Consider the following 25,750-nt stretch of genomic DNA (forward strand, 5'->3'; position numbering starts at 1 on the left):
GGTCCAATGCAGTGACGTTGAGTAAAGCATCTTTGCCAGCGCGCAATGACGCGCACCTTCAATCCTGCGCTCTTTCTAAAATCTGCCAATAATCCAAATATTTAATTGGCATGCACTTGACGCGCTAACCGTGGACAGCTTGCGGTCATTAATTATTGCAAACTCTCTTCAGCGCACGCTAATGGAAATATGTCAAATTTTAAGAGCATGTGTGGGGTCTACTCTGCTCTACTTGTTTCACTGAGATCTTATCAGACTCTATATTTCTTCAGTTGCATGAGGTGATGTTTGATCATTTTGTTCGAGCAGTGAGACAGGGGTTTGGGCTGCAGCTGGAGGAAGTGGATAGTAAATTACTGCACATTACTTTTATTCGGACACCACTGGCTGAAATTATAGGCTGGTTTCTCAGATCTGTAGTTTTGAAGGGATAGTTCACCCAATTTTTAAGGGATAGTTCACCCAAAAATTAACTCACTATTTACTCATCCTCAAGTGGTTCTAAACCTTTATAAGTTTTTTCTTTTTTTCAACACAACAGAAGATATTTTGAAGAAAGCTGAAAACCTGTAACCATCGACTTCCATAGTAGGAAAAAACAAATATGGAAGTCAGTGATTACAGGTTTTCATTATTTTTCTAAATATGTTATTTTGTGTTCAACAAAAGAAAGAAATTCATAAAGGTTTGGAAGCGCTTCAGGGTGTATAAATAGTGATCGAATTTTAATTTTTGAGTAAACTCTCCCTTAATGTGCTAATTATAGACTTTTCATAGGAATTTATTTTTTAATTATTATTATCATCAATCATTTGTTATTTAAATTATTATTTCATATTATTTAAAGTGCACCTCACAGCAAGAAGTTCGCTGGTTCGAGCCTCATTTGGGTTTGCATGTTTTCCCCGAGTTCGTGTGGGTTTCCTCCGGGTGCTCCGGTTTCCCCCACAAGTCCAGTAACATGTGATACAGGTGAATTGGGTAATTTAAATTGTTTATAGAGTATGTGTCTGAATGGGAGTGTATGGGTGTGTTCAGTGCTGTGTTGCAGCTGGAAGGGCATCCGTTGTTCATTTCGCTGTAGCGACCACTGAAATAGAGATAAGCCAAAGGAAAATGAATGAATGAATGAATGAATGAATGAATGAACGATTTAAAGTGTTCTGTTATGTGCAAAAGTATATTATGTTTATATTAAAGACAAAAAAGTACCAACAGACTGTGCACAGCAGCATGTTGCAATAAAAATACTCATTCTCTAATAAGGAAGTGATAGTTGGACACAGCACTCATTGACACTTACAAAGTCAATGGCTGTTGCTTTCCAACAATTTTTTTAATAATAATTTTATTATATCCAGAATATTTTATTATAAAGCACAATGACTATAGATCATCACAGTGGCGGCGCAGTGGGTAGCACGATCACCTGTTCAAGCCCCGGCTGGGTCAGTTGTCACTTCTGTGTGGAGTTTGCATGTTCTCCCATGTTCATGTGGGTTTCTCCCGGGTGCTCCGGTTTCCCCCACAAGTCCAAACACATGCGCTCTAGGTGAATTGAATAAACTAAATTGGCCGTAGTGTATGAGTGTGTGTGAATACAAGTGTATATAGGTGTTTCCCATTGTTGGGTTGCGGCTGAAAGGGGCATCTGCTGTGAAAAACATATGCTGGATAAGTTGGCGGTTCATTTTGCTGTGGCGACCCCTGATTAATAAAGGGACTAAGCCAAAAAGAAAATGAATGAATGAACAATGATTATATGGTTATGGTCGAATGGTTCATTTTTATGAGAGTTTGAATAGGGTTTGAATAGGAGAGGGGCCTGGATGCAGACCTGGTGCAGTGCAATCTGTGCTGCATCCAACGCTTTTTAATGGGCTCACCTAACCCCATCCCTAACCCTATCCCTCACAGTGACGTCACTCGCTTCATTGAGCGCATTGTGTCTGACGTTGCATCGCTGAGTGATGCAATCTCAGCTTGCATCATAAAGGCTGCATCCAGATAATATTGTTAAATAGGGTCATTTTGTGTGTCAATCACTTGTATCAAACAAACAGTAAGAGTGGCGTGGTTAAGAATATTGTGTGGCTGAAGCTGTCAAACTGATGTCAAGAAGGAACATGCTTCAAATGCCCAAGGAAATGGTCAGACTTTGAATGAAGGTTACCAAAACTTACTTTTTTGTGGGTAATTTACATGGATAAGTTGTTCATTCATTCATTTTCTTTTCGGCTAAGTCCCTTTATTAATCAGGGGTCACCAGAACAGAATGAACCACCGCCAACTTATCCAGTATATGTTTATGCAGCGGATGCCCTTCCAGTTGCAACCCAACACTGGTAAACACCCATACCCTCTTGGATTCAATCACAAACACTAGGGCCAATTTAGCTTACCCAATTCACCTATACTGCATGTCTTTGGACTTGTGGGGTAAACCGGAGCACCCGGAGGAAACACACTCGAACACATGGAGAACATGCAAACTCCGCACAGAAATGCCAACTAACCCAGCCCACCAGGGATCTTCTTGCTGTGAGGCGATCGTGCTACCCACTGTGCCACCATGACCCCCCTATAAGTTGTTCATCTAAAGAATAACAATGTATGCTATCAATATAGCATGTTATAGTACAGTATGTCTGGAATTTGTTGTTTTAGCTTTCAGAAAGGTGCTCACGAGTTAAGTGCCATTAAGTCACAAAATTATGGACTCAGAGAAAAAACGCAAGCGATGAAAGGATTCCATTTAAACAGTGCCATTTGGGACTGGGCCAGTAGTGGACAACAGGACCATATGTGTGCAGGTTCATAGGGCGTCTTTACAGCACAGGTTTATTGGGGTTAAATCTAAACTGTGCAGAGCTGCGGCCCTCCAGAAACTGGATTTGGTACCTGTGATTTACATCGCCATCCACTGGTTTGGCATGCACACTAGAGCATTTAAAAAAACTTTTTAGGATATTGCCATTTAGATTTTTTTCTCAAAGCCAAAACTTGCAACTTTGACAAACTCAGAATTACTCATGATACAAAACTGATTATATATGTATAGACCACTGACAATTTACATTCTCAAAAACATGCTTATATGAAGAAATCATATTAATGTGTTGGTGTTTTTAGTGTATTTTGTTCATACACAGTTTTTTATTAAGTTCTACTTGACTATGTCTATTTTAGTGCGTCTTAATTGTGCTTAATTGATTGTATAATTTTTGTATTGTTTTACTATGACAATTTTAACATCTGTCTAGGGACAACCCTACTGAAAAATCCATCTTAAACCAGCCTAGGCTGGTTGGCTGGTTTTAGCTGGTCAACCAGGCTGATTTTAGAGGGGTTTTGGCCATTTCCAGGCTGGTTTCCAGCCATTTTCGGCCTGGTCCTAGCTGGTCAGGCTGGGAGATGACCAGCTAAAACCAGCTTGACCAGCTCGGCCAGGCTGGGAGCCCAGACAAAACCAGCAATGTCCAGCTTAAACCAGGCTGGTCAAGCTGGATTAAGATGGTTTTAGCTGGTCATTTTCCAGCCTGACCAGCTAGGACCAGGCTGGAAATGGCTGGAAACCAGCCTAGAAATGGCCAAAACCCCCCTTAACCCAGGCTGGTCAACCAGCTAAAACCAGCCAACCAGCCTAGGCTGGTTTAAGATGGATTTTTCAGCAGGGAATGGATGAAAAATAGCCTTCTGACTAATCCCAATACATTTGCAGCAATGCTAATTAATGTACACTGTCCCTGCCAAATAAACAAACAAACAAATAAATAAATAAATAGAAAGACAAAGAAAAAGGAAGAACATTAGCTACATTGTTGACAGTCAGATAGGTTAAACTCTTAAACTGCATATTTATTTGATACATTTATAAATTTAATTAAAATGTAGTGTTTAATGTGCTTTATATGAATTATGGAATTGAATTATTGAAGGAATATTAATAATTAATTAATATTTAATTAAAAAATGTGATGTGCTGAAATTTAATGATTTTGTTTATCATTTAGTAGGCATTTATTGTTTTGTTCATGTTAATTTTAGTGTTAAATGAACATTAGGAATGTCCTTTAAAAATCTGCGAAATCCCGCTCTCTCATTGGTCAAACCCCCCATCAATCAAACCGTTGTCATTCATGTGGGCGCTGGAGTGATAATGGATCTCTGCTCTCTCAGGTAGACGATACGAAACAAACCAGGAAGTGTTTACATGAACACAGTCCGTGCCTTATATTAGTTTTAAACATGACCAGTGAAGTCCGATATTGCGAGAAGTGCTCGTACTTCTTCCTCAAGTTCTCCTTAATCGGATATGCAACAATTTTCTGGGTGAGTTTGATTGTTTTTATCCTTTCCTATGCAATAATCGATGTGACAGGTCCATGAAGCGAACGTTACGTCAACAAACAAATGCGAGGCAGGGGGAAAAAAAGAGAAAGAACAGCGCAGAATTTCAAAAGTATTTTAGCAATAACATTTATGTTTGTTTATATAGTTTACTATCGATACTGACTGTATATCATTGCTTTTTAAATAGCCTGTTCCAGTGCTCTTGACCCCACCCTCCTGCAGTCAAACTGTTGTACTGTGCTATTATGAGTTATTTTTGAATCATCGATATATTTAGTAGAGTAGTTATTTGTTTGAGCACATCAGATATTATAAACGAGGATGCATGTTCGATTTATTCATAAAATATGAAGTGTCGCTGTTAAAAATACTAAGCGAAAATCTAAAATTATGCAATGAAAATACAGAAATGACACTTGTTATGATGTGGAAATATTTGTGCATAAAGTAATAAATACATCATTAGGATTTCCATTGAAAAGGGATAGATAGAAAGTAAAACTGACTCATTTTAGAAGTTGTTGATTATTTAGCTTTGCTAATCAGATGACCAAAATACTGAGTAGTCATGTTCTAAAAAGCCATATCCTTTAACAAACATGGTTTGTGACCTCAGACCATTTCATTTAGAGTCATTAATCTATTCAAATCAAAGACCAGTCATTATATTCCACAATTTACCAAATGATGATCCCCCCCCCCCACCACCACCCTTATCAGTATTGTAAGTTTGTTAGCTGTATTTGTTTTGCCAACTTAATTGTTCTTGTTTTGAATGAAGGATTATGATAAATTTATAAGTAGAGTGTATAGATTTTCTATGCCATAAAATTTAATTGTATATTAATCCTCTTGATTTTTTTTCTTATAGGATTTTTATTATATCAATATGTGGTGATATTATGTAGACCGTATATACAATTGAAGAGTTGAGATGCAAAAACCTCTAAGTGCCGTCTGAAATTTCTTTTGAAAATGAACTTTTTCTCAGCCTCCTTTGTTTATGTTGAGATATTTTACTTTCAAGACCTGGAAAATGACTTGTTCTTCGCCATAAAAGTGATATTACTGAACATACACACAGGAGACTGATAAAAATAGTCAAAATAGAAAATTTCAGATGGCATTTAGAGGTTTTCTAAACTCTTCAATTGTACACTACATTTTCTTGTGAGTCCTTTACTCATATTACTTTACAGAAACGTTCAAATATATTTCATGAATTGATTTATACATTTAACAGAATTTTTTTTCTAGATTACAAGGAAATATTTCTGCAACATTACCTAGATCTACAGTATGTCCTAAATTCTAGGACATCTCTTTTTTTTAAATGCAGTGCTCAGCATATATATGTACACCCCTCACAAACCTATCTTTTAAATTAATAGGAATTTAGTTAAATTCATTAGGAATCTAGTTTAATAGGAAGCTATACAATATTATATTTGTGCATATACATTAGATTAGTCAGCACTGAAGCCAAATCTGGAGCTTATCTAACAAAATAACTTACGATAATGATCCAAAAACTAGTGCACTCACATTTATATGTTATAGAAAACACATTTAAAAAGAGGTAAAATCAAGAGAAGCAAAAAAAAAAGAAACATGTAATTGAAATTTTGTAGGTTGTAGATTTTTTTTGAAATATTTTGCTTGAATTTATTGTAATTTCTAAATATATTTGGTGACTAAAATATTATTTTAATGAATATATCTGTTTAATAAATCTGTTTTGTTTAAAAGTACCAAAAACACATTGCCTAGATTCACTGAGAAATCAGTACAAATATTCGTTTTCAAAATGGGGTGTACTCAATTATGCCGAGCACTGTATATTATCTATTATATATAATATGTTTTGTACATTATTGTACTGTTAGTCATTAGTAAACATTCCCAGACGTTTAATTCAAAACTTGTGTTATTTTACATCTCAAGTTGTCTCATGCTCTTTATTTAGTAACTGCTGTCAACCTGTGACTGACTAAAAATAAACCAGAGAGTCATTCGGGGTTATATAAGTCTTGATGTTTGTAGTTTTAATGTCTGTTCCTAATGTTCGCTTTTATTTTCAGTCACCAATAATGACTCTTTTTCCACATTTAATATTCTTTACAAGCTGGCCTGAGTTTCGCATTGCATAGTTGAGCCATTAATGTATCATGTTTGCTTCTTTTAAATGCAAATCAAAAATTTTTGCCACTGTCATAGCGTACTGACTTTGACATTCTGCTATCTTTATTCTCATCCATTATTGACATTTAAAATAGATTATTGTGTGCTAAAGCCTGGTATCAACGCAGCTCTAGTGGACGCAGAGGTTTGAAATGCTGTGGGCTTCACCATTGTGCTTCTCTCCCTGTTTTCTGTCAAGAGCAGGTCTGCACACGTTGAACCCATCATCACGCTGACAGCGTAAACAAAAGGCCCCACAGGACCCTATTTCAGACCATTATACCACCAGCCGTGGCTCTTGGTGGCCTATTGGCAGCAGTATAACAGTGCTGGCTGACCCAACCACCATGCACTTTTTGTCGCTCTCATCAGAGCTTATGTCACAAGAGACCCGGTGCTCGTGCCTCAAACAATGCTGCTAGGGTGAATTATTATGTGTGGATGGATATTCTGTTCACGGTCTGCTCTGATCATCTCTGTTGATTAATGTGCACTTGTGTTGATTGGTAAAAGGCATTCTAAAGTGAGCTGTCTCTTATCTTTCATTGCTTGACTTGAAGAGGGTGAATGTGCTAACTTTTCTGATTTGATGAATGGCAGGTTTGGAGGTTTAGAATTGTTTTAAATGTAATGGATCTTTTAGATATATTTTTAGGGATGTAACGAGTCACATGACTCACGATTCGATACAAACTGACGATCCTAATTTCACGATTCACGATTTAGTCACAATTTTTTTAACAAAATCATTTGTTATAAATTTAAGATGAAATGCACTTTTACCAAAATAATATATATATTTCAGCCATAACTAAAATCCATTTTAAAAAACAAATAAATTCTGCACAAAAAAAACAAACTAAAACTTTTAAACTAAAACAGACTGTGCTGGGATTTTACATTTTTAAAAAAGAAATATCAGCATATCCGTGAGCAATTTCAGTGTTATGGATGTGACATTTGCAGTAAAAACTTAAAAATTCACAAAGGAAGTATATTTTAACATTATATACAAACATCTATTTATATTTTATATATATTATATTTATTATATATTATTTTTCAAAACAGCTAACCACAGAGTTATAGGATCATAAAAATATCAATCTGTAAACATTTTTAATATTTTGAATGAGTAAAATAAACATGCATTATGGATGTGACGAAAAAAGTAAGCGAGTTTACAGTACACAACATACTTTGTAGAAATTCTGTGAATTAAATTGTACAATAATCTAATTGCATCTGTAACAGCACAACTTTCTCTTTCAGTCTGAAAAACGTCTTCACACTTTCGCTATGAAAACACTGATGCACCGTGTGATCTCTGTAGCGCTCGCCAGAGCAAGCTGTGCTGCAAATCTGGTCTGCTTGGTTTGGCTTATTAATAGTTTTTTTTAATATAGACGTCTGTGATAGTAGTGGTTCACTGTGTTGACGATTTATGTGCATCATATTCGTTGTTCTGTTAGTGTAATAAACGTCTTTTTGCAGTATTTGCACACAATTTGTGTTTTGTGTGGCACACTTGATCGCTGTCATTTTACTCTGCCAGTCCACCTCTTGCTCGCCGCTGATGTGCAGGTAAAGCAAGTTTGCACCTATTAAAAACAGCACCCCCTCTGTTAAAAAAATGTCTTGCGTTTCGATTAACATTTCTACCAGTTTGAATCGTCACATATTTGAATCAATTTCAACCTGCTCACGGTGAATCGTTACATTCCTACATATTTTTTTTATATCAACTAATAAAAATGTAATAAAAAATAAATAACAATAAATAAATATATATAAATAAATAAATATAAATAAATAAATAAATACCAATAAAAATGTTAAAAAAAAAGATACAGTTTACATTAAATGGAAAATTCTGTCGTCATTTACTCAGCTTTTTTTTGTAATTTTTTTAATATATATATATATATATATATATATATATATATATATATATATATATATATATATATATATATATATATATATATATATATATATATATATATATATATATATATATATATTTTTTTTTTTATTTTTTTTATTTTTTTTTATCAGATAAAAGAAACTCATAAAAGTCTGGAACCACTTGAGGATGAGTAAATGGTGAGGTTTTCATTTATTGAGGTGAACCAAGCCTTTAAGCAATATGGTTTGACAAATAAATATAGGTTGTAAGGTAGTTTTGATCACTCAAATCAACAAGCAAGCTTCAGCTCAGGAGAATCAGATGCTAAAATGAGGTTGTGTTGGTCCCGAACCACATCAGCCTTTATGGTTTTAGACTTTATAGTCAGCCAAAAGTCATAACTCGTGTTGAGGCTTTCCAACCAATTTCCCAGAAGGCTTTAGAAATCTTATTGAGGGATTTACGTAAACATAAAGGCGTTTGTTTCTGTTTTTCTTCCAGTCTATTATTGTATCTCCCTCTAGGATACAGTTGATAACACGTTTTCGGTGATAACATTAATTTAGCACCTTCTCTAGCTGGGGTTGTTAAGCGTGAATAGGATAATGGACAGCAGCTATAACTGTAAGTATAATCTTACCAGGGGCATGTGATGTTTTTTTTTATAGATTATTTCACGTCTTACGAAGAAATTAGAGGCTTATGCTTACGCTTTACTATGCAGTTCTTGGTTGCTTGTTCAACTGATCAACGGATACAGTACAGGAAACATTCCGTTCAGTTAAAATCACAAAATTACTATGACAATTACATTACTATGACAATCATGCATCCAATGGAATATAGAATCACTCCACTAATCTTTATATGCAATGTTCATTTTTAAGAATGCATAAAAAAGTGAAAAGTTTAGTTTCCAATGTATCCAACTATTACCACCATGCAAGCATTAGAGATTTTTATGTAAAATAAACCATTCCAAAAAAAAAAAAAAATTATATATATATATATATATATATATATATATATATATATATATATATAAGACTATAGATAGATAGATATAGTAATCAATGTGGTTTTCTTTTAAACATGCTTTTGTTGTTGTATTGTATGTATTACTGAAGCTTTGAGTCAAATATGAATTTCCTTAAAAAAAGGATGAAAAACCCTGTGTTAACTAATGACAGCAGAAACTAAGTGGTCTGTCTCTAAAAACAGATCATTTCATGTGTCAAGTTTGTTTTAATCTCGATGAGACTAAATGGGACACTCGATGGTCTGAGTAGGAGTCATTTACTCTGTAATTAGTCTATTCCTTTCCACCATTCTGACCTGTTTACACCCACTCATGTTCACTGTACAATTTAGCTGCCTACGACTGAAACTGAACACACCAATGCCATTAAATAAACTGAAGTGCCATTTAGGAAAAAAAGCTATTTGCACTTTATTTGAGTTTATCAATGTTCATGCACTGTTAGTTACTGGTTCATTGGAAATATGTACTTTAGCCTACATTGATGTGAAACTGTAAAAAACGCACTTAAACATATGTTTGACTGCAGTTTCTAGTTAAAATGAATGCTATGGGACAGTTTGATGCCAACAATGTTTGTTCCTTTCCACACTAATGATATTTACAGAAATATATTAGTAAAAGAATAAGTTTGCGTGTCCACCAAAGCATTTTTGCACTGCAGAAATGTGTGTGCTGTTCTAAAAATGCTTAGTTTGCACCAAAAAAATGCAATGGTTTCTAAGATTTGAAATTGAATATGTTTGTTCAGTGTTGGACTGTGACACAGAGTGCTTGGGTTCAAGTCCAGGGAAGCACAGTTTCAAAAAAGATTAAAGCAATGTAAAATCAAGGCAAAACTATGAGGTTACGCTATTTTTTGGTTTAGGGAAGAGTTTACATCAGCAGTTCGCTAGGTGATATGTACTACAATTTATGCCTTCTCCTAAAGGTGTATAAGAAGGACGTGTATCTGAAACATACAACAAAGCGTACCCTAGGGCCATATTTCTGATTCATAACGATGTATACAGCGCCCTCTAGTGGTTTTGTAATTCGAAACGTCCAACGAAATGCAAATAGTCCTTGCTGCGGCCTGTAGCACAATGACGTCATGTATACACTACATCAGTGTTTCCCAACCCTGTTCCTGAAGGCACACCAACAGTCCACATTTTCAACCTCTCCCTAATCAAACACACCTGAATCAACTTATCAGAACATCAGAAGAGACTCTAACACCTGAAGTTAATGGGTCAGAAAAGGGAGACATCCAGAATATGTACTGTTGGTGTGCCTCCAGGAACAGGGTTGGGAAACACTGCACTACATCAAGCACGCTGAAGTGCGCATGCACAACATGATGCGTCCAAAATGAAATACTTCCATACTGTCATGTAGTAAATGAAAAAATTCAAATGTAGTACATGCTCATAACATGTCCATTACTTTAGTCTGTAAATTCACACCCCAGAGCTGAAGGTGGCAGTAATGAACCAAAATGATGGATGCCAACCACTGTAAAAATACAAGAAGAAATAAGATGGTCACTTGCTACCATAGACCTCTATTATAATGTCTATGGTTGTAACCCACATACTTACTGTGATGGTTGGGATAGGTGTAGACATTAATCACATGTAACGCTATTAATGTGTCATTTAATAAATAATATGAATAATTATGGTTTCTTGTAACAACATGCACGTCGATGTAATGGACGAAATGGTTGTGACCGTTCACATGCATTCATTCATGAAATCAAAATACCGCTAGCACATATGTAAAGCATAGCCCGCTAACACATACTTGATGAAGACATGCATGACACATTTCGTCACAGGCTGCAGCGAGGGATGTCTGACGAAATGAGCAAGATAATTTTCGTTTTGCAAAAAAATGTAAGCTGAGGCACATTTTATCAAATAAGCCTTGGCTGATCCTGTCCATTTCACAAAATATTGTATATGGTGGAAAAACGCTAACAGTAAAATGGCTCCTTTTAGAATTGTTCATGGAAAGATTTTTTGGGAACCCAAAATGTTTTTTCTATCAAATCACTGTGAAAATGTCTTTTGGAGTGTGCAGGAGAAACACCCCTGATAGATGCCGTTTATGCCTCTGCTCATTTTAGGAAATGTATTACACCTTATCCATCCTGACAACATTCTGCTATGGTGTGAATGAGAAAGCAAGTCTAGGAACAGAAGGAAAGCATTAGCACAACTAATGTGTTGCAAAGCCTATATGCACACAGACCTGTTCACACACACACACAGGGATTTAACAGGCGAAGAGTGGTTTTACTCCAATTACCAGGGCAGCGTTTTGATGGTTATTATTTGATTATGCCATTAAGCCATGTCACTGGAGCACAGTGTTTATTTCTCTGGGTTACAGAGCTGCATTTGGTGTGCGTTTCTGTGTGCCGTACATATCTGACGTCCAATTCTTCCGCTTTTACTTTCTTCTACTCCTCAATTGTGAAACAGAAATGCTTTGGGGTTCACACCACATACTTAAACGTTTTAATTAGACAAGTACAGCTCCATTCGGTAGAGTATGATAATCATGTAGAATATTTGCAAATGGAAATTACACTCGGCACAGAAGGGAGCCATTAAGATTCAAGGTTAGATTCCATTATTTTAGGAGGTCACAGTAGCTTTTCTTAGCTTTATGTATTAAAATATTATGAAGAATATACTCTTAAATTCAATAATGTCCATCCTTCTTAAGCCTTTTGAGACTCTTAAACATAATTCACATGCCTTATGTTGTTGATCTTTTCATATGCAATCTAATTTGTCATTGAATGCAAATGGTCTGATGTATGTCGTTTTGTTTTAGTTGATTGGGGGCTTTATATTGGCCATCGGTATTTATGCAGAGGTGGAGAGGCAACGATACAAAACGTTGGAAGGAGTGTTTCTGGCTCCTGCCATCATCCTCATTGTGCTCGGTGTCATCATGTTTATTGTTTCCTTCATCGGGGTTCTGGCATCTCTCAGAGACAACTTGTGCCTTCTCAAAGTGGTAAGTTTTCATTTCCATCAGACTCTTGCACAGTAGTATCCTCTACATAACAAATGCTCTACTTCAGTACATTATTTATTATATAAACAGTATTGTGTTTTTCTGCAAATACACATGTATAGTTTTGTTAAAATTATACTCTTTGGAATTAGACTCTTTGCACACCTAACGAAACGGACCAGGCTTTTATACCTGCTGGGTTTGCCGTTGTGATATTCTTTAAAACTACAGGTGGCGGTCAAAAGAAACTGACCATAAAATCAGACGGATAAACGGAGAAGTAGAAAGTTTCCGGAACTACGTCATATCATTAATATCATTAAAGTTTATTTTAAAGTAATTATTTTTATTATTTTTATCAATTATTTTAATGATTATAAGGATTTTTATAACTATTCAAGATTTTTTTTTTTTTTATCAAACTTTGCTGCATCACTTGCTTTTGTTTACTGTATATCTCGGACAGTTTTACCAAGTTTATTAAAATGTAAATGACAACAGAACATGGGTTGCTTTACAAATATATTTTTTTATTATGGCAACAATAAAAGCAAAATAAAAGTACACTTACTAAAAAATAAAATAGCTTTTTTTTTTTTGATTTAGCCCGCTCCACAATTCACACTTTACTCTCTGGCTAGTTTCTGTCCTCTTCTATTGCTAAAAAGGCAATACTGGTCCAACATTCCTGAATATTATCACCAATAAAGTCTATTAAAACAGGGCATCAGTATATTGTAAACTGATATGTTCAAATATTCCTTTCCAGTTATCAACGAAATAATATGTTGCTTAATTATAGTTTATTAACTAATAAATTGTTTTAGATTCAAAATTGTAATATATAGATCAGTGTAAAACCTATGACTGGTGGAAAAACATATTCTGTAATTGTGTACCTGGGTCTCCTTCTGCCATGGCCTCTTTTGGCTTTAACAAATTATTCTTCGGGTTTTTCCCAAATCTTTTAACAAAAACTTTTCTCCTTTCCTACGGCTCTTGCAATTTCTAGCCAAGAATTACTGATCATCTGGTTATCTCTATGTTCACGGATCATAAAGGTGTCTGTACAGTCGTACCTGTTTCAGACAAAATCTCTTCAAAGTGATTCATATTCAACTCAAATCAAATGCGGCGCCGCGCACACTGTTCGCTCAAGTCTAAAAAAAAATCCATGCGCTCCGCCAGCTGAAATCATGTCGCAGGCACCCAAAGCGAACCTCCACAAACACAGTGATGTCGTCACATTCGGTGCGTGCACTCAAGCGAACTAGCAGACGCGTCCAGCATAAACCAGGCTTAAAGGAGACTTGGATGATGTGATGATTCATTGGAATGGGCGGAGCTAACTAATTATTCTGGAATGCCTTACTCAACGTGACTCTGATTGGTGGAGGTTTCTGTACAGCATCACTGGTGGTTTTTAGACTCCAATTCTGCAAGTTAATTGATTAATTAATAATAAATTATTGTTAAAAAGTCTGTTTCCCTATTAAAAAATATTTGAAGTAATAACTTCTTCATCCATTGGAATAACTGAACCTTTAATGTGGATATCAGCACATGCAGCCACAGCACACTATAAATCATTTAATAAGCATTAGCAAATAGTTAAGTTTGTTAAGCATTAACTCTACGTTAATAAACGTTAGTGAGCAGTTCATAACTACAGCTACAAATGCTGTATTCTTGACTTATAAACACATGTATAATGTGCTTAATGATTGTATTTTCATACTTTATTAATGATTTATTTTTCATTACTTAATTAAATATTGCATTATTTACAAACCAGTTATTTAAGAATATTTTTTGGTTTTAAAAGATCATCAGAATGAGTTAGTGAATGATTAATAAACTATTCAAATTAACATTTATAATTCTTATTATTCAGGCATATGCTAACAGTTCATTTGTATGTTAATAAATGCTTTATTAACTCAACTTCATCCAGTTTTGTGACTTGATATAAAGTGAGGACTATTTATGCTTTAGAAATCCCTTATAAATGACTATTAAAGACTCAGTTATATTCTAAACAGGAAAAAAAGAAAGCAAACGACTTTATTCATTTCTATTAATTTGAAGATCCACAAATGAAACCGTATCAAATGAAAAGTAAATCTTTGCAATCTTATGTAAAATAAAATGACTGTACAGTTTGAACATCGCTAAATAACTTCGAAATGTTGTGTTATATTATATTATTAAATTATTATATTGTTGTTTTATCCAATTTTTACAGTAATTTTACAGTAATTTTGTTTTTTTAAGTAGGATTGCAAAGATGTTTTGTTCATTGGTAAGCCTTTAATTGTCATTTATAAGAGATTTACAAAGCATAAATAGTCCTCACTTTAGATTAGGTCACAAAACTGGATGAAGTTAATAAAGCATTTATTAACATGGATAGTAACCATTACTATACACCTGAATAATAAGATATATAAACGTTGATTTCAATAGTTTGTTAATCATTTACTTACTTATTCTAAATGAACCATCGACTATTCTTAAATACAAATGGTTTGTAAATACTGCAATATTTAATTTAGTAATGAAAAATAAATCACTCAAAATTATGAAAATACAATTATTAAGCTCATTATAAATGTGTTTATAAGTCAAGTATACAGCATTTGTAGCTGTAGTTATAAACTGCTTACTAATGTTTATTAATGTAGACTTAATGCTTAAATAATGAATTCACTATATGCTAATGCTTATTAAATGTGTGTAGTCATTAAAAAGTGTTACCAAAAGTTCTTATATTGTACAGTCAAATGTTTTAAGAGAAGTGTGTTTGTAATTAAGAGGAAAGATTTCAGTAGTTCTGTAGTTTCCTGTTGACATTGTGCTTTACCTTGTAGTTTTGAAAGCTTTGTTTAACATCATAACTCACACACTGTAAATAGAATACTCAGGGTCAGAAACGCATGACTACTGTTTAACTTCCCTACAGTGGAATAATCCAGTTAAATAATAAATTATTGCTAACATATTTTTTGTGTTCCCATTGTGTATTTGGTATGCATGTGTTATCACGCTCAGTGAGTCAAACACCAGATCACCTGATGCAGAATTAACAGGAGCTTCGCAGCAATTTTCTGGAATACCAATCAGACTCAATATGAAAATAATTGCTTCTCGTTTGCATATATGGATCACCTAGTGAAAGCAAGGCTAGCACCAGAAAGCAGGATTGTTAGTCAAGTTGAGCTTTATTGCCATTCCGCTACATATGTGGATGTGGACAAATGTCATGTCTCACAGGACTGCAGTGCTACATAAATAAACATAATCATAATTATGAACACAAAACTGGACGTAAGAGCTATGTAAAACCTATACATAACTAACTTACCGGAGTGGTATACTAACCAGGGCTGCACAATATTGGAAAAATCTGATATTGTGATATTTTGTTTTGTTGCAATATATATTGCGATATGAATAAAATTTTACCAGATGATTTGAACAGCTCTAATTGGAAATATTTCATTGATTTAGAACAACTGGGATGATGAAGTCTTCTATGCCAGTGTTTCCCAACCCTGTTCCTGAAGGCACACCAACAGTACACATTTTCAACTTCTCCCTAATCAAACACACCTGAATCAACTTATCATAACATCAGAAGAGACTCTAACACCTGAAGTTAATGGGTCAGAAAAGGGAGACATCCAAAATATGTACTGTTGGTGTGCCTCCAGGAACAGGGTTGGGAAACACTGTTTTATGCGGTACTATGCGGTATAATATAATAACTTTAAAAGCATATAAACACGACAGAGCAAAAATAAAAGTTAAATAAACGGTTTTCTGGGGAGTCAAACAGTATAATGACATGTTTAATAATATCTTTATCTTTTAATCTTTAATAAATAATCCTGCGATTGTATATATTGTGGATACAGACATTGCGATATCAATGCTCTAACCATTTATTGTTCATCCCTAAATCTAACTACACAAATATAATATATACTTTACTATACACATGGCCTAAGCCAGCCTATGCAAGTACTTTTACATGAAACATAACAATATTAAGCAAGATATTGTGCAAAAGAGGTATTTAAGGGTGATGAAAACAAGTAGTCCAACATGATTTGTGGTACATTCACAAGCAAACATAGTTTTCCTTATTGAGTCCTTGTAATGTGGAGTTTAAGGTAAATGTCCATTGCATATGAAGAGAGTGTTTCTACGGGTGGTTTATCAAGCCCACTCATCTGTGTTAGGCACACTCGGAAATGTACAATGCTTTTTTTAGAAATATTGAGTGTCTGGTGCAAGTGTCTTCACACACACTTACTTTACTATTCAAAATAGCTGAAATAGCAAAATAGCTTCAAAATCTTTAAGAGTACATCCTGTTTCAAAAAGAAAGTGAAAAGTTTGTCTCATAGAGAAAAGCTCTTGTTTTTTAATCTCACCTCCCAAAACCGCACACTAGCAAGAAAACAAGATGATAGGAATTGAATCATATTATGAGCTATTTGTATTCAGTGGTTCGTCTGCCTTTGTGAAAATGTCAGCGAGTGCTATACACACACAGATGGACTCACTGCCCATGTAGGGCAGAAATGGAGGTGTGCGACTGTTGTGTTTCATTAATGTGTCTCTGTTTCATTTGAGATCCTCTGTTTACTCTTTCCTTGCAGTTTCTTTACATGCTGGCTCTCTGTCTCATTTTGGAGCTCATCGGTGGGATTGTTGCTCTGATTTTTAAGAACCAGGTACAATCATTTTGCTTCTTTGTTTCATTTTATTTCACTTTCTAAAATACCTCATTTTCTTTGATTGTTTGATTGTTTCCAATTAAGTGGCTGGTGCTAAAAAATCCATTTACACCGTAATCTCAGTCTTTTATGATTATTAGCTGTGAAATGCGAGAATAATTGTTGTCGGTTTCTTTGTGATGTCAGTTAGTTAATGTGTGATCCATGCTAATGTAAAAAGGATAATTGGGTGAGCGGTGTTATATGATTTGGGTCAAGATTATTTTCTGATTAAATGAGGCTGTGTCTAGTCGTCTGCTGGAAGTGGCAATTTGTTTGGCTTCTTGACACTTCAGCAATCATTAACAAAGTAATTTTGATGCCAGAGCATAATTAGCATCATCATTGTGAACTTCGTTATAATAATATTTTTTTGAGAACCTGATTGTACCATTGCTTAGACATTGCAGTTTTATTGCAAAGGCAGAACAAAAGGAATAAAAGCTCCACATCCCATCTTGAGAAATTGTACATATGATGTTTTGTTGCAAAAAGATCTTCCTGTAATCATACTGACATCCCTTTGTCTAACAGACAGTGGACATTCTCAACAAAAACATCCGTAAAGGCATGGTGAATTACTATGATGACCTTGATTTCAAAAACATCATGGACTTTGTTCAGAAAACGGTAAGAGATTTCTATCAGGGTGCACATGAAAGTTGCAGAATTCATATGCTGTCCTTTGAAGATTATTCTGAAGGCATCTGAGATTTTGATCTGTCTACGTAGTTTTCACAGAAACTAAGTGAAGCTAAATGAAATGTTTTTTCTCTGTATTCCATTTTTATTTGTTCATAATTTTTCCTGAATTAATTCAATCAGTCTTCTGAAAACAAAAACTTATTATTTCCTTTTTAACAAAACCAAGTAATAAATTAATTAAATGAATAAAGGGCTTTGGTTTTTATTAGTTTTTTTGTTTGTAATAAATGATGCTATGCTGTTATTTTGCAAGTTTGCCATAAATTTTGTTAGATTTTATCAAATGTAATCTAATTTTAAGATATTATTGTATAATATGCAGACACTGATTTTTTAAAAATGAATGCGTTTAGTTCATCATATAGATCAATTTTTGATTTCTTAAATCAAAATCTGTAAACTTTTATTTATAATTTATATTTAATATATATATAATTTAAAATCCAACTCCAATGTAGTGACAATTTCTACAGTAATGTCCCTTCATGCCATAGATTAAATAAACAAAGACCAGTAACCATATGGGGCTAATTTTTATGACAATAAATTATACAATAACAATACTAGAATGCATTCACATATGCAGTTCAAGATAAAATTATTAGCCTACCTATAAAATTTAATTCTTTGAAGCATTGTGTTAAGTGCTGTTTAACACTTCTTTTTTTTCAACTTTTCTAAACATAATAGTTTTAATAACTAATTTCTAATAACTGATAACTCTCTAAAGTCTTTTTTTAGAGTGTCTGCAGTGTATGAGCTCTTAAAATATTCTAAAAAGGTTTTGAAAAAGTCCTAAAAAGGTATTGAAATTACCTTTAGGACTCCTGCATATACCATGTTTTTAGTTTGACTGGAATTAAACAAAATTAACAAATATTAATGTTAAAGTCCCAATGAGCTGGAAGCTGCAATTGTTTTTTTTTATTTTTTTCGTATTGTGACGCAGTACCAAGAGAAACGAGATTTTAAATGAGCAAATAGTTGGGCGTGGCTTGTTTAATTTACCACAGGCTGAATGGATGAAAGATCAGGAAAAGGGTTTGAGGAGAGTTATTACAACCTATTAGACTCCTCCTGCTCACCATTTCTGTTGGTTGTCAAAACTGATAGTTGAACCAGCCTCGTAAGTATGTTAGCCACACCCATTACCTCAATATCATGTAATCTGATAATTTAACTGTAAAAAAAAACAACAACAGAAAGTGCATTTTCAGATTTCAATTTAAGATTGGAAGGGCAAACTATTATTTTTTTCCTAATGACATGCACAGGTGAACTGTTCACCACAAAACTGGCTATGTGAGCTAACAAAGTCATATGGATAGTTTAGATTTCTTGGGGACTTTAAGGTCAATATTATTAGCCACCTTTTGTTTTTTTGACTGACTACAGAGCAAACCACTGTTGTCCACTTGGTTTACTGGTTAACCTAATTATCCTGTCTTTAAATTGCACTATTAGATACTGTGAAACATTTCCAGTCTCTGTTAAACATCTCTTGGCAAAAATAAAAATGATAATTTTACTGGAGGACTAATAAATTTTCTTCAACTTTAAAGCGCACTAAAACCATCCATTTGCTTAGAAATATTTTAAGGTTTATAATGCTTTTGGGTTTTTATTAAGTGAAGTGAATGATATAAAGACCCTCATTGAATAGTCTGTTCCACCACTTACAATACAGTGATGCTTAAAAAGCTCCTCCGGTGTTGAGGATGTAGGCACTGTAGGAAGAATCATACAGCTTGTGATTTATTTGTTTGGCACCCAGCAGGCACGTTTCAATGCACAGACATTTCATTGGCAACTCACTCTGTGAACCCAGTGTCTCCAAGCTGCATTGAAGCGCATGAGAATGAGATTCCGCATGCACCTGTGTAGAGCGAGTAATTACAGCACACAGTATAAGCAGTGCTCAATTAAATGCAGAAATATTACAGCAATTTTCATTTTTATCAACAAACTTCTGTTGGACTTTGATGAAGCAAACTAGAACTGTGCCTGCAAGACCAGTCAGTTTCTAGTAATCATTTCTCACCTGGTGGTGGTCGAATGGAAAAGCTTTAGCGCATTCTGTTTGTTCCATTGTTAAAGTAAAGGGATTATTTTCTCTTTAAACCACCTTCAGTGCCAGTCTTTCACTGTCGTTTGAATGATTTTTGTTTTTGTTCTCTTTTTTTAGCATTCGATTTTTTTATTTATTTTTTTGTGTTTGTGCACATGCTGCTGTTAAACAAGAAAGCCAATAAACTCAACATGACACTGCGGATGTTTATTTGAGCTTCACAGGATATTTGTGAGATTTTAAAGCATTGGGGGGTGTATGTGCTCTTTCTGAAGGCAGTAAACAGGATGGGGGTAAGTCTACAGTGAAATATCAATTTACAAGTTTTAGAAAGAAAAAGACAACCACTGATCATTTTGCACCCCGGCAGGGCTGTCTACTTTTTAATGTTTCAAATAACCTAAATGGAAAAAAATGTCAAAATATAGATGAAATACTGTTTCATCACTATTCAGTGTAACATATACTGTAGCAATCAGAATTATTAGCCCCCTGAATTATTAGCCCCCTGCTTGTCTTCTCTCATATTTCTGTTTAACAAAGAGATTTTTTTTCAACACATTTATAAACATAATAGTTTTAATAACTGATGTATTTTATCTTTGCCATAATGACATTAAATAATATTTGACTAGATATTTTAAAAGACACTTAAAGACATTTAAAGGCTTAACTAGGTTAATTAATTTAACTAGGCAGGTTAGGGTAATTAGGGTATTGTATAATGATGTTTTTTTTCTGTAGACTATCGGAAAAAATTAGCTTAAAGGGGCTAATAATTTTGACCTTAAAATGTTTGTTTTAATTATTAAAAGCTGCTTTTATTCTATCTGAAATAAAGCAAATAAGATTTTCTCCAAAATAAAAAATATTATCAGACATACTATGAAAATGTCCTTGCTCGGTTAAACGCAACTGCAACTGCATTTTTGTAAAAATGAAACCAAAATGAAATTATAACCAGTGGTTATTCTAATATTTAAAAGAATATTTGATCAGATCATATTTTAAATTATTAAAAACACTTGCTGGTTGATGTTAGTTAACATTATTTATACAACAGTTCTGTCTGGTTCTTGAATCTGATTGGCTGATAGCCATGCAATATTCTGCAATATCAGAACTCGTACAGCCTCTTTGCCCTTCTGCATTACTCCGCCTACATAAAGTGACAGCAGATCAATAAACTCATTACGGTTTGACTAATAGCCAGCACGGTGACACAGGGGGTAGCACAATTGCCTCACTGCAAGAAGGTCGCTGGTTTGGTTGCTGGTTTGGCTGAGTCAGTTGCAATTTTCTGTGTGGAGTTTGCATGTGTTCCCCGGGTTTGCGTGGGTTTCCCCCGGGTGCTCCAGTTTCCCCTACAGTCCAAAGATGTGAATTGGGTAAGCTAAATTGTCCATAGTGTATGAGTGTGTATGGGTGTTTCCCAGTGATGGATCGCAACTGGAAGGGCATCCGCAGCATACATATGCTGGAAAAGTTGGTGGTTCATTCATTCATGTGGGGACCCCAGATTAATAAAGGGACTAAGCCAAAAAAAGAATAGGAATGAATGAATGAATTTGTTGAATATTGCAGCTGTTGGACAACATAATGTACTTTTGAGGCTTTTTACGTGAGAATGTAATTGTTTCGATTGCAACAATGCAGATTATTTATAAGGATAGTGTCTATTTAAAATATTTGTCATTTCAGAGATAGCCTACAGCGCGTCGGCGGCCATTAGCCTGTCATTGAGCAAAGAAAAGACTGTTGAGGTTGTCCATCCACAAGATGGCAACAAACACCGCATAATAAGCCCTTAGAGTAGAAAAACTGGTCATTTCTAACTACAATTTTACTAAACTAAATTTCTAACTTAATCATCATTAAACTGCTAAGTGACTTTCTGAGTCGATCTCTCTCTTTTGTATGTTGTAGTTCTGTAGTGCCACTGTGTAAATGCGCAGTATTGTTATGATCTTATTGCCACATTAGATCGGTATGATAATATATTCCTTCAGTGATTTACTCAAGATAAATACCAAAAAATAACCAAACTGGAATAACTACAGCAGTCATGATCATCTGATCTCATATGAAGCCAGAGATCACGATGACAAATGACGATGTGTGCAGGTGCTGTAGTGCTGCCCCATTTCTTAGGGGTAAATTTTGAAGCCCTTCCCCTTCACACTCGGTTTTAGGGACCAAGGGGACGGGGAATAGAATTGGGATTGGGCCTTAAGATGATTGAAAATGAGGCTCGTTGTCTATATTTGACTGTATTGGAATCAGGGTTAACATTTTAAGGGTGGGTTTGACTCCTTTCCCCAATTAATGCGTTTAACTATTAAATTGCCATCATACTTTCCTGGCAAATATACCAAAAATATTAAAATAAGAAAATAGTTTGCATTTATCCTAAATAATTAATAAAATTTATAATAATAATAATGAAAATAATAATAAATAAGACCCCCGACCACTTTTCCATAATGCTTCAAACATTGTGTGAATGCATGATTGTAAAGTCTGAAGTCTGAAACTGGCAGATCTAGCCTACCAATAGACACTATTTGTTAATAAAAACTTTTTCTTTACATATAGCCTAAGAGTTAAATCAAATTGGGCTCATGGTGAGCATTTTATTAGATGCCTATGCTTGCACTTGAAAGTTGAGCAGTTAGCGTGATCGGTTATAATCATTCATTTATCAGTGCACAAAATACTGGAACTATTACTAAAAGCCGACCCCAAATGTTGATGTATCGTTGGGACATTGATTGGAATGCATTCTAAATAAGCAAGCCTTGTCAAGTGATGACAATTTCTACTGATGTCCCCTTCCCAGTGTTGTAGGGAGCAGTGACAACTGTGCAGGAAGCCGTGAATCGGAACCCAGTCAGTGTTTTCTGTCAGGCTGCTGTTGTGAAAAGTGGCTTCATTCCCAGAGGCGTCCTGATCATCATCCTTTTATTTGTTGTGTGACCATCACACTGCATTCTTATTTATCTACCTTCTGCATTTGTTCTCAAACTAATATGCTCTTGTTTTCCTTAAGCTGATTGTCATATAATACTTGCAATACAAACGCATGAGATATGTTTCTTTTGAATCAACCAGTTGCTTAAGTAATTACCCTCAAATGTTATTCACAGCCCCTGAAATGAGCTAAGGGGCTGGAATATGAATTGTGCCATTCAGTGAAGGAAGACAGAAGTCTAATATTTATTCATGCTCGTCCTCTGAAAGCTTTTGGCTCGATAAATGAATACAAAGCAGCTTGGATTATTCATATCACCTCTCATGCTTCATGCCCTGTCAAACTAGGTGCAGTTTAGCACAGGACTTGGTAATAAATTCAACCCGTTGCATGTTACCCAAATTATGTAAAAGTACATTGTGCAAATATTCTTCCAGTAGACTTGTACATCTACTTTTGTGCAGGCAGATGAGAAAACAAGCAGCATTAGCATGGTCTTCTTCTGAAACTGTGCCAGTATTTCCATTGATAATTTGTGCTTCTTGTTTTTCCAGTTCAAATGTTGTGGAGGAACCGAGTACAAGGACTGGGAGGTGAACATGTATCATAACTGTTCTGCTCCTGGTCCACTGGCCTGTGCAGCTCCTTACACCTGCTGTATCATCACGGTTTGTTCATGATTTTTTTGTTCATTTTTGTAACATGAAAGACTAACTCATTATGTTCTGTTTACTGTTAAACACAAGAGTTACGCTTGTATGACTCCAGTTTATCAGAAAAATTTAAAGTATACCAGAGGTTTTCAAATAGTGGACACTGGTTTGAATCAAACCAAACGTAATGACACCTTTTTTAGCACCATTTTAGTTTTTCTGCAGTTTGAAGTGAGCCGTGAGTCACAAGCATCCAGGGTCATTTATGGTAACAATCTAGTGGCACTATATCTGCTAATATTTTTATCTAGAGCCAAACGTGCTTCATTCAGATACTTTTAGCTCAGTGTTTTTTTTTTCTCTCTGTCCTGCTAAAAACGCTAAAGCTACAAGAATTGCAGATTCACTCCAGCCATTCAAATGAACAATTTTTGGGTTGCCTTTTATTTAGCAGTATGTGCATTTATTGTGTACTTACAGTGTACTTATCTAAGAAATTGCTGGGTAACATAAGGTGACTACATGGATTAAGGTAAGGTTCAGGGGTATATTTTGGTACCTCTTTGTTACTTTATGTAATGCCAATACATACATAGCACATGAATGGGAAACAAGATGGTAAAAATAAAGCATTTTAACACACATCATAATGTTAAGAGCATTCCATAATAAGCAATGTTATAGTTTTAGAAAGCAAGGAGAGACTGCTTGAATATTGAAATGATTAGTTAACTTTGTTTTCTGTTTCTGATGAGTGCTTTTTGGTTATTTTGCACATTTTTGTTGTTAATAGATACTTATTTTAAGCAAAATATAAGAATAGTCAAATTTTAAGAGGAAAATAATAAAGACTGGAGTAATAATGCTCAAAAGTCAGCTTTAAAAGGGTGGTCCAGAGTGTATTTTAAGGCTCGGTTTTGTTTATAAGATGTAAAACAATGTGTGCTCATGATTCATCTGTAAAAAATCTTACTTTAATTATATACAGCTACTCAGCTAACATGAAAACGACATATTCCTAGTTCCTCTGAAAGACCGCCATCAAGAGGCTCTGATTGGTCAGCTAACTGTGTAAAAGTGCTGTGTTAGCCGTTTGGCTCCACGTCACCAGGAAAAGTGTCACACCTCTAGCACTCGCTGTGCCACTGCTCTGTAAATATTGTCAGTCAGAGTAGCTGTTTTCAGTTTGAGCCTGAATCAGACAGAAAATGAAAAGGACACAGCTGAACCTCACGCTCTCTAAAATAAAATCTGACAAATGTCTTTCACATATATTCGGAATAAACATGTACGTTTTATGCTGCGTTCACACCAGACACGGAAGAAGCCTCAAGCACGAGTGATATACATGTCATACATGCGCGATTGAATTGCTTCACTTGAATCACTCAAGTTGGAAAATCTGAACTTCAGTGGACATTCGCTCTGTGTTAACCAATCAGGAGCTTTCTCTTGTAGGGACGTAATTATGATGTAACGGCTGCTGTTGGTGTGCCAGGGGAAAAATCCTCCTGCTGACACCTGACAACAGTTCATCAAACTGGGCTCGGCTCAGTCTGAAGCAATGCTGAAAGCTTCCATCATCCAGGTATAATTTCTGGAGGAGTTTATGAGCTCACAGAGCTAGGTGCACCTCTGAATAGGTCTAGTGGATTCAGACACTACTCTAAACGAATCAACGCTATTTTTCAACCTTCATAAAGCACATAAACACAGCTAGTCTCTCAATAAAATCCATGTTAGCTATTTAGCAAGGAAGCTAGAGTCACCAGGCAGACAGAAACCCTGCCCATGCATTGATGCACGAATGAAGCGAGAAAACTCAAAATGTTCACGTGCCTATTTATGCGCAAATAGCGTGGTTTATTTGCGCGTTCAGCGTCTGGTGTGAACACGGCATTGTGAAACATTCACATATCCTTTGCAAGTTTGTTATTTGAGATTTAGAGTGCAGGGAAACCGTCTGCATCGAGAGACACTGCTCACGCGGGTGAAGAATTTGGCTGTTTATAGCGTTTAACAGATAAATATGAATTTGTAGCTAAACTGTTGATGGTGGCAAACTAGCCTGG

General features: G+C 35.0%; 1 protein-coding gene across 1 annotated transcript in view; it reads left to right on the forward strand.

The window, feature by feature from the left end:
- Positions 1-4,159: 4,159 nt before the first annotated feature.
- tspan15 (tetraspanin 15) overlaps positions 4,160-25,750 on the forward strand; it is a 40,996-nt gene continuing 19,405 nt past the window's right edge. Inside the window, exons 1-5 of the mRNA XM_056471546.1 lie at positions 4,160-4,332; positions 12,312-12,497; positions 17,165-17,239; positions 17,816-17,911; positions 23,580-23,693. Coding sequence (XP_056327521.1) covers positions 4,249-4,332; positions 12,312-12,497; positions 17,165-17,239; positions 17,816-17,911; positions 23,580-23,693 — 555 coding nt within the window. The 5' untranslated portion in view covers positions 4,160-4,248. The remainder of the gene's footprint in view (positions 4,333-12,311; positions 12,498-17,164; positions 17,240-17,815; positions 17,912-23,579; positions 23,694-25,750) is intronic.

This window comes from Danio aesculapii, chromosome 13, assembly GCF_903798145.1.
Source record: "Danio aesculapii chromosome 13, fDanAes4.1, whole genome shotgun sequence".
Lineage (NCBI taxonomy): Eukaryota > Metazoa > Chordata > Actinopteri > Cypriniformes > Danionidae > Danio > Danio aesculapii.